The sequence below is a fragment of the Strix aluco genome, chromosome 10 (genome assembly GCF_031877795.1).
Source record: "Strix aluco isolate bStrAlu1 chromosome 10, bStrAlu1.hap1, whole genome shotgun sequence".
Lineage (NCBI taxonomy): Eukaryota > Metazoa > Chordata > Aves > Strigiformes > Strigidae > Strix > Strix aluco.
The window spans coordinates 19,138,373-19,148,765 of NC_133940.1; the positions used below are offsets into that span (position 1 = coordinate 19,138,373).

At 44.0% G+C, this 10,393-nt stretch overlaps 1 protein-coding gene across 1 annotated transcript; it reads left to right on the forward strand.

Moving 5' to 3' along the window:
• Positions 1-348: 348 nt before the first annotated feature.
• AGTR2 (angiotensin II receptor type 2) lies at positions 349-9,728 on the forward strand. The gene is made up of 2 exons (XM_074834654.1): positions 349-457; positions 2,085-9,728. Exon 2 carries the CDS (start codon positions 2,158-2,160, stop codon positions 3,274-3,276), a length of 1,119 nt encoding a protein of 372 aa, XP_074690755.1. The 5' UTR covers positions 349-457; positions 2,085-2,157; the 3' UTR covers positions 3,277-9,728.
• Positions 9,729-10,393: the final 665 nt, after the last annotated feature.

The following is a 10,393-nucleotide window of genomic DNA, read 5'->3' on the forward strand; positions in this document are numbered from 1 at the left end:
AGTGCATGGGAATCCCCCTGCCCTCAGAGATGCATGAATCCCTGCACGGAGTCTCGCACATGTTGCATGTACACCTCGGGGACAGAAGGAGGTTGCATGTGGGCCCAAGAGCTGCTGTAGAAAACCGCAGAGATATTTGTGTGAATTTCCTTTTTCTTTCTTTCTTCTTTTCTTTTTTTTTTTTTCCCCCCAGTTGTCTGTTCCTCTCTCCTGATTTACTGCATGCGCTCACGTGGCCTTGGAAAGGGGGGTTCTCAAACTGTTTTGCTTCCAAAAGGAAAAGAAGCTGGCAGGCATTCATACTTCAGTTCTCAAGTTATGTAGGTTAAAGTCTCCCAGTGGGAAAACGGAAGATATGAGAGAGCAGATTGCTGGTGGTGATACTCGCTAGAAGGAAAACAGAAAAAAGGAGCACAGAATTCTAGAGCTACAACCAGACGATTGTGAGTTTTGAGAGGTATGTTTTCTATCTGCTATTAGAACATAATTTCCATTGATTCGATTCAATTTGTGATAAAATGCCTCATTGTATCTTAAGTAATAGCAGGAATGACTAGTTTAGAAGCAGATTCTAAGCCACCAGTTTTTTGTGTGCTGAGGGGGGGGAGTGTGTCAATGAAACCTTGTTCTCAGTAATGTAACTAAAATTAATTATGGCGTGGTCCCTCTATTAGGAGTAAGTCAGGTATGTAATGCTTTGTGACTAGCTCTGAGATTTCAGCTTCTGTAGGTTAAAGTGAGGGTTTCAGAACATAAGAATTAAGGGTGAGATGGGGCTCCAGACCCTCTCCTGAATCGTCATCCCCAAACAAAAAGCTTTCCTCTTGTTTAAGACCTGTTTGATTACAGAGCGTGGGCTTGTGATCCAGTATTTGTGACTTTAAATACCGGCACTTTGCAGAAATGTACATTAATATTCTCCTATTGAATTTTCATTGTTGAGACAATATAACTAAAATTAAATTTTTGTCAGTATATTCAAAGTAGCATATTGCATATTTTACATTGAGCAAATGATAAGCTTTATCTCAACTGTTAATACAGAAAAATATGTTTGAAATGATCAGTTGCCTTCTGTTAAATGAGAGATCATTACCCGACTCTGTTGTCTTGTCTTGGTCAAAATTTCTGTTGTTTTTAGGGCCCCTTGAGAATTTTTAAATGCCTGACTGGTTCCATAAGGACTTGATTAAAAATGAATTGTCTCTTACTATTATATAAAATAAAATATTTGGGTATGATATCTTCTTTATTGACCATAAAGTCTTAAAGTTTGAAAAATGCCCTGCTTAGAGTGCAGACATGAGCTCTTGAACTAAAGACAGACAAGTTAATTAACTCTCCTGTTTTAGTTGGTTAGTAGCTATATTTTTTCCTACTGAAACCCAGTCCTGATCTTTCTAAATGAATGGCAAATATTACTGTTAAATCCAATGCCTGCAAGGACTGAGTACTTGACAGTCTATTGTTGAATCTACATTGAAAATATTTCTTTTACTCTTCTGATTAAAAGTCAGCATGAGGGCAGGAGATGCAGATTTGCTTTGAGAAGGACTCTGACAATAAATGACATTTTGCAATTGTCTTTGTATGCAGCCCTTGCTTTCCTAATAGCCTTGTTAAAAGGCTGCTTTCGTGCCTGTGAAGTCCCAGAAGACCCTCAGGTGTGAAGTACCTGATCCCCACTGGCAAGTGGTGCCTTTCTACATTATTTTAACTGTGCAGAGTGCTGAAAATAGTATGAGAAAGCTGAGAAAAGGATCACGAGGAGCTTCAGTGCTGCCTTTGGTCACAGAAGTTCCTGAAGTATCTCCAGCTCTTGAGTCAATAATCTTTCTTCTCTGCTGGACACAGAAAGCACCATTACAGATAAAACCCAGCTGCTCGCTTCTCTGCCAGGCTAATTAAAAAATGCTGTGACCTCCCTAGGGCTAATTGTGTCCTGTCAGTGGGACGGAGGAAAGGAGTCCAGCAGGGTTGCCTTGTATTTCAGCATTCAGCTTACTGACATAATTTCAAATGGTTTTTATTTTATTGTGACTGTGTGCAGAATGCACGTCTAACACGCAGTTTTTGATCTGCAGGTGAGCAATGTGGTAGAAAAGTGCTGCTAGCACATGAATTTCCTGCAGAACCTCCTTTTCCACCAGCACCAACATGCAGAGCAACTACTCCCTGGTTGTCACCACCAGAGAAACTCTCCAAGTCCTCTATACAGCACTGACAAACTCATCAGCTGCATTGCACTCGCCCCCTCCCTGCCCACTTACCTCTTCAGATTACCAGTTTTCACTGATTCCAGCACTCTTCTCTGTGGTTTTTTTTCTGGGGTTGGTTGGTAACAGCGTGGTGGTTGTGGTGCTTTGCCGTCAAAGTGGACCCAAAACAGTTGCTAATATCTACATTTTCAACCTGGCCTTGGCCGATTTGCTGTGCCTCACCACTCTTCCCTTCTGGGCTACGTACTACGCGCAGGGGTACAACTGGCTCTTTGGGTCTCTGATGTGCAAAATCTCCAGTTCTGTCCTGTGCTTGAACATGTTTGCAAGTATATTTTTCATTACATGTATGAGCGTGGACCGGTACCATGCTATTGTCCATCCTATTCGCTCTCAAAGAAGAACTCCACAACAAGCTTATTTTATAGCACTGGTTGTGTGGGGCCTTGCCTGTTTGTCCTCCCTTCCAACTTTTTATTTCCGTGACACTCACTACATTGAAAGCTTGGGGGTCAATGCTTGCATTATGGCTTTTCCTCACGAGAATTATGCAAAATGGTCTGTGGCAACAGCCTTCCTGAAAAATGCACTCGGCTTCTTCATCCCTTTGACAGTGATCACCACATGCTACATCTGGATCAGGAGACACTTGCTCAAAGCACAGGAGTTTGGGAAAAACAAGCAGAAGAGGGACAAAGTCCTAAAGCTGGTGGCTGCTGTTGTGGTGGCCTTCTTAATTGCCTGGCTTCCATTCCACATTTTAACGTTTTTAGATGCCTTGGCTCATATGAACATCATTAACAGCTGTGACGTGACAGGGATCATCGACACCGCGCTGCCATTCGGCATCTTCATGGCATTCACCAACAGCTGCATCAACCCTTTGCTGTACTGCTTTATTGGGAACCAGTTCCAGGAGAAGCTGCATCGCTTGTTTAAGCGGCGAGTTTATCAATTCAACAGCCATCGAGAGAGCTCTTCTTTGAGGAAAGGGAGCTGCTTCAGAGATGCTGAGACACCTGTGGGCAGGGAAGGGGGGCCCGAGTCCTTGCTGTAGGCTCTGGGGCATGATGTGGGTTGATGTCAGTGCAGCAGTGTCCCTGTAGTGGTGACACTCCTCTCTTCTGTTCCCTTTGTTTTGTGTCCATTCATTCACCAGCTCTTTGAAGGAGAATCTGTTTTTCTCATACATGGGGATTTATTCTTCCTTCTTTTCCACAATGAGCACAAAGTTTTACATAGAGGGAAGATTCTGGCAAATAAATATATTGATGGCATTTTAAATATCAGCTTGTGCATGGCTGAGGTCAGGCAAGTGTTTAGTGTAACACAAAAAGACAAAATATACCAAAGGGCCATTGCACAATCACTGCAATTGCATAGGTGCTGAGTATTATACCCTAAGCTGATTTTCTAAAAGAGATTCTCAGAAGAGAATGTGTAAATAAGGCAGTGCAGATACTTCTGTACCTATCTGTAAGAAAATATTTTGACCTTTATTTTTTATATATATTTTTTTTTTTTAAATATATGACTAGAGATGTTGTATGTAAAAATGCATCAGATATACCTCTTGCTTGCTTAGGCCTGAGATTCTGAGAACAGATGGAGACATGGTTCTGCAAACTGCTGGAGGCAGGACAGTATTCTTCAGGGAAAGTACAACCACATGCATGTTTTTATACCTTTATATAGCAGGTAATGGGTTTGCAGGCCAGATGTTCCTTTGCTTTGATTCAGTGTGGTCACTTTTGACAGTAATGCCCCAGGAACTGAACATGCTATATCACACTGCTATGTGGGCATGCTGAGTCCCACACGCTGTCCAGCAGCCTTCTGGGAAAGGACTTGCTGATTGTCTAGACTTTTTGTATTTTAAATGTTGATTACTACTGTAATTTTGTGGTACTGTCTACAGAAAACCTAAGTGGCTCTGTTTTGACACCCAGAAGAAAAAACATTGTGTGACTCCTAGGACTTACCTACATCTCAGTATGGGAATTTACTCATTTGTAAATATAAGAAAGGGAGGGGAAAAAAGTATTTGTCAAATACTGATTCTATTTTGAGGTCACTTTTGATGATTATTTGAAATTTCCTTTTGCTGGAAAAGGACCAGAGATACTGGTCCTTTTGGGCCCTTCAGAAAGGATCGTGTTTGCTAGGCCTAATCAAAAAGAGGGATCTCTTAGCACCTTGCTCAATTGCCAGCAGGCTGTCCCTAGGCTGGGTGACCCAGGGTAACTGAAAGATCATTAGCTTCAGGGAATTCTCTCTGACAAGTTACTCTTGAGGCTTGCATTAGTGGTTTTGGGTCCATGGATCAGAAATTATACCTGCTGGTTGGGTAACCAGGAGTTTGTCCTCCCTGGAAGTCCCAACACTGACTGGTGCCTGGAAGCTGTGGGAACCTGGTGCAGGAACTGTCCTTCACTGTTAGGGTGGGGGTAAGTTTCTTCACTGGTGCCCATGAAAATGGGATTATGCAAGAAGTGCCAGTCTCAGAGCAATGCAAGATGAAAAGTTTGTGCAGAACTTGGCAAAACAGGGGCTTGACCACAAATAAACCCTTCTGCCTGTCCTGGTCTGGTGTTCTGTAATGGGGTATGTAGCTGGAGAGATGTTGTCCCAGAAAGTGGAAGAGCCACTAATGCGTCTCCCCTGGAATGTTTTTGTTGAAAATGTTCCAAGGAGTTAATAGTGTCTGGGGCATCAGATATTTCTGGAAGGACAAACTGCTAATTGCTTAGCAATGAGCACAACAATGCAGTCATGCTACAGCAAAGCAAATCATCATACTAAGAAAATGACCAGGTATTCAAAGTGGCAGGCTCAGAGGAGTAATAAGAGGTTGTGGAGGCTTTTTACCTTTGCTGCAATACAGGTCAGTAATGAACGTAACTGTACCATTAATTGGCATCTTTGTAGTCTCAAAACAATAACTAAGCTATGCCATCTGACCCCAGTGGTACCTGTGCTTCAGCTCTACCCATCCTGGGCATGTTTTCTATGCATCCGTTTGGACCTGCTCAAAAAGAACAGCTTTTAACGAGTGTCATGTTGGTGTGCAGACCTATGCAGTAGGGAAATACTACAGGAATCTGAAATCCAGCTCCAGTTGCGTTTACACCTGTGAGAGGCTAGAGAAAACGAGGACAAACCTTTCCCGAGGAGAGAGCAGCAACGGAGCATCTCCCACTGCTGGAGCTGGGGGGCAGGAATATAACAACCGCTTTCCAGGACTGAGGAAGCTGCAGTCACTGTTACTCTCCTATAAACAAGGAAACAAAAAAAGAGTATTAAATGGGAGACAAAACAGAGAGGGAAAGAAAACTCCTTCTTTCAAAATGCAGTTTCAAAAGAAGTCTACCCTGAAGGTTATATTCTGCAAGAGTGACAAACCAAGTGACCCCATGAGCTCGGCAGTGTGACATTTCTGTTTGCCTGATCTGCCTTGTACATCTAATAGGTCATGAATTTGAGTAGTGCGGTTAAACAAACATCCAAAAAACTCTGGAGAGGAACCTGAGATGGAAGTGGGGGAGGTGCTGTATCAAGGGTTTTGCTTTATTTTTAGAGCAAACTGAATAATGTGGAGCTCTAAGTTTCTCCTATCATGCTCAAGTTTCTCATGGGATTTTTCAGGGATCTTTAATGGAAAATGCGGGTTTTTTCACAGTTTCAGTGTGCTGTGTTTATTTTTGCAAGATTTTCTGCAAAAGAATATGACAAAAACTTAAGTAGGTTTTTTTTTCCTTGCAAATTTACAAGCTACTTCTTTCTTTTCAAGAGAACACTTTGTTGATATTCGCGAAAAATTCTAATAGTTGTGCAGTGCTACAGCCTCTCTCTGTCAGACCCCAGTTCCCACTCCCACCTTGGTCCTGTGCAAACCCTGTGTTCCCTTAGGCACTCCTAGAAAATGCAGACAGTGTGTCCAAGGCAGGAGCCCTGCAGCCTTTTGGCAGAGTGCACAAGCATGGGAGCCCTGCTCAGGCCAGCCTTGCCATCCCGCAGCCCCCTGCGCCTGCCCTGAGATTGTGCCCTAGAGCGATTCATGCAATTTTGGCAGGGACATTGGGAGCGTGTGTGGTTGCTCAGTGTCTCGCTCACTCTGTGAGTACGGTAGGATGAATTGATAAGCAACAGTGGGATTTTGGCTGGGGTTGCACCCGCTCTGCCCTGCCATGGTGCAGTCAATGTCAGTGGAGAGGAAAGCGCACTGCGGAAGGGGTGCGTTGTGATCTACCAGGTGGAAATGCTGATGGGTTTGGAGTCAAAACTGAGAGTGGTCACAGGGTTTCTTTGAAGAGGGGAATGTCCTGGACCACTTCTGGGCCTGTCAGTGGGTCTTTCCCCAAAGACAGATGGAAGGGATGGTTTCCTACAAGGGTTGGTTGGTCTCTGTCATATTTGCACAGCAAATTCTGTTTGTGGCTTCCTTTTCTAGCTGTGGTTGATTACTCTCAGCTTAAATGAATTGCAGAAAGAGTTGCAGTCCAAACTGAGCATCCTGTGTGTGTCCCTGAGCTGACTTGAATATGCAACTTCAATATATGAAGCAGAGAAAGTCGCTGGCATTCATTAGCATGAGCTAGTGCTGGGTGGTGAGCTAAATGCTTTGTTTATATAAGATATACAATAAGAAACGTTTGGTACAGCATGTTCTCCCTGAGAAGTCAACACAGCCTGAGCCTGTGCTGGCACCCACTCAGCACACTTGTCCTGCTCCTCAGGCCAGGTTTTGGGCAGGAATATCATCTTGCCACCCTGCAGCCGACTGCCACAACTTGGCTGCCCTTCACAATGCATCCCCTTGTCCTGCTGAAGGGTGAGGAGGTGCCACCGAGCAAGTGAACTGCTCATATTTCCCCATGAAAATAAGGACTTTTGGATACTGTATTTGAGTAGTCCTGGCAGGAATTCAGGAAACCCGAAGCATGGGGATTGAGGTGGTCTGGCAGCCTTTCTTCCATGCTGGCAGACTTGCTTCTCTCATCTCAAATCTCCTTCCCTTGGAGGAAAATGACTGCTGTTGTTGGGAAGGGCTGCTCCGTTCAGCAAGGTCCTGGGATGTGCCTTCCTCATGTCTGCCTGCTGCAGGATCCAGCTGGGTGCAAGAGAAGAGGGGCTTGTTGCTCTAGCCCATGGGCTCTGCCGGGAAGGGTTTGTGAGCCTCCTATGGCTTTGTCTTACCAGATACCTGTCTACAGGAGGAGCCCAGAGCTGCTGTCAACATCACATGTCCTCTGGTCTAGGTACAGTGGTCAGCTGATGGCCTTGCTGTTTGGCAGAACATCCAGTGAGGTACCTGACTGAGAGCCAACACTATCCTCTGTTTGCTAGGTTTCAGTAGAATCAAAGGAGGAAAGAAAAAAAAAAGAAAACCAAACCCTAGAGTGAAAATTGAGATTTGTTTATGGGAAACAGCAGGTTTGTGTGTATGTGTGTTTAAAGGGAAGTAATGCCTGACCCTGTGGGATGCCCAGCTGCCAGCAGCAAACCTGTGTGCATTCACCTCTCCTAATGAGGTGTTTGCAGACCTTCTCCCACACTGGCATTTCCACAGCTGTAGTCACCACTTTGCTGTATTGCAGTGCCCTCTGCTTTGCTGCAACTGAGAAGCAGGGCTGTGGGGTACTGGACATGTGTTTCAATCTGCTGTCAGGGACAGTAAGGATGGGAACCAGGGGGGTTTACACCTCTTCTGCATGGGAAGCCCAGAGGCACCTCCCTGTAACACTCCTGTCCTTGATAACCCATAGAACATCTATCCATCCATCCATGACTGCCTCCTTCCCTCCCTCTCTGTGCCCAAGCTGTAATCCTGCTCACTTCAAATGTCAGCCCTTACATCTGTCAAAGACCATAGATGGTGGTGTAACTCCTTCAGCTTCCAAAACCAGCTTTTCTGGCTTTTCTGTCTGTCTGCCACTGGGATTGATGTGGGGCAAGAAGCCAGGAATCAATTGCACAGGCCTGGCTAGAAAGTTTCTGGACTTGGAGACCCCTGGGACAGGGAGCAAGCCAGCCTCCCTCATTGCCTCTTTCAAATGTTTACTTTCCACTTCCTCTTCAGCTGAGACAGAATCTGAATCTGACACTATAAGCTCTGGATAGAACTCTGTTAATCCCCAAAACATTTCACAGGGACAAAGCATATGAAAGTGGATGAGTGTCGTGACATAAATTTCCCTGCCGTGAGATACCTCTGAACTTACTCCCTCTCCCCTGCTGACAACTAGTAGCTCTTCAGTTTAAGCAAACATAAGTTTGCAAAGTTCCACTCCATGCCTGTAAGACAAGCAGTTATGGGAAGCCAGGATCCAGTGTGAGTTTTGGCTTTAAGAATTGTAATTCTAAAAATGTTATTATTTTTACATCAAATAAGAAAATCAACAATATCCAACCCAATGAACTGCAACAGTGCAAATGCAAATTATCCAACACAGCTGCCAAGTCAACATGACAGACAGCTAAAATAAAACAGAGGTCAAGGCTGTCTCTAGAAATCAGACTCACCTTGTAAGAAATGTAAGAATCCTTTCTAGCAGGAAGGAAAATGGTATAATCATTAAATGCATTTAGACAGAGATTTGTTGGGTATATAAGATACAATTACTGTTGAATTATGTGTGGGAGAGCTTGAAGAGACTTAATGCAATGAAATGGAAAGATGTCATATTCATATATTATATTCCTCAGGAAGCAGAAGCAGCACATTATTATTGCTGTTTAAACTTTGGTTTAACGGTGTCTTCTGCATTCCCTAGGGATGCCTCTGAGGTTGTGCTCTGAAGCTCTCTGCCCACACATAATGCAGTTCATTCACCGTGGAGGAAGTACATGCATGCAAAGGTGTTTGCTGTGATGGAAGCATGGGGTTGAACTCTGAAATAACTTGCCTGTGCCCTAAACTTGCCCCTTTGTGCTTTGCTGCAAGATGGAATGTGGGCAGCTGGCACATGAGCCCTGAGGCTGAGCAGTGGGGAGCTGTCAGCCACAACCATCCCTGCCCAGGCACTCTGGGGTGCCCCGCTGTCCTGGTTTCAGCTGGGATTTTTTTCCTGGTATAGTGCTGTGTTTTGGATTTAGTGTGAAAATAATGTTGATAACATACTGATGTTTTAGTTGTTGCTAAGTAGCGCTTATCCTAAATTAAGGACTTTTCAGTTTCCCATGCTCTGTCATCAGGCAGATGCACAAGAAGCTGGGAGGGAGTGTGGCCAGGAGAGCTGACTTGAACTAGCCAAAGGGATATTCCGTACCATAGGTTGTCAGGCTCAGTATATAAACTGAGGGGAGTTGGCTGGGGGCAGACTGCTGTTTGAGCATCGGTCAGTGGGTGGTGAGCAATCACATTGTGCGTCACTTGTCTTTTCTTGGGTTTTATTTCTCTCTCTTTTTTATTATATGAATTTTCATTACTATTGTTATTATTATATTTTTATTACTATGTTTTATTTTTATTTCAAATACAAATATTATATTAAACTGTTATTATCTCAACCCATGAGTTTTACTTGTTTTTTGATTCTCCCCCGCATCCCACCCGGGGTGGGAGGGAGGAGTGAGCGAGTGGCTACGTGGTGCTTAGTTGCTGGCGGGGGTTAAACCATGACACCCGCTAGCTGGGGTGCAGTGCCGTAAACAATGCACAGCCTCCTTCAAAAAGCACAGCAAAACATCTGCATTAAGCATTAGGACTGCATCCAAACATGCAGCTCTTTCGCAATGACAGGAAAGCAAAAATTATGAATACAGCATGTGCTAGGCACGCAGCTGTGTCATGACAGAGTAGAAAAAATGTAGCAGCTACCACTGTCTCTGGAGAAAACGAAGTACTTCATCTGTACTCTTAAAATCTGTTGCTTCCCAAAATCTTTGATGAGATGATGTTTATGTGGTATGCAACCATTTAGGGTCTTCATTTGCAGCAGAACATGGTAGGTTTTCCTTGCAGATGCTGAGTAGCATTCCTCTGTATTGTTTGATTTGCTCTGGTAAGTGCTTTAATGAGTTTTACACATAATGAAATAGATCTCATGACCCTCATGTTGCTAGCATCTTACCATGCAAACACCTTCACTGACTGCAGTGAGGCCTCTTCCAAAGTAAGGACAGTGCAATTTGGCTCTCTATACAAATCTCTACCATTGTGAACTCCAGGGTTT

Bases quoted from the DNA above. Each gene is read 5' to 3' on its own strand.
- AGTR2 (XM_074834654.1), top strand. From the start codon at position 2,158: ATGCAGAGCAACTACTCCCTGGTTGTCACCACCAGAGAAACTCTCCAA.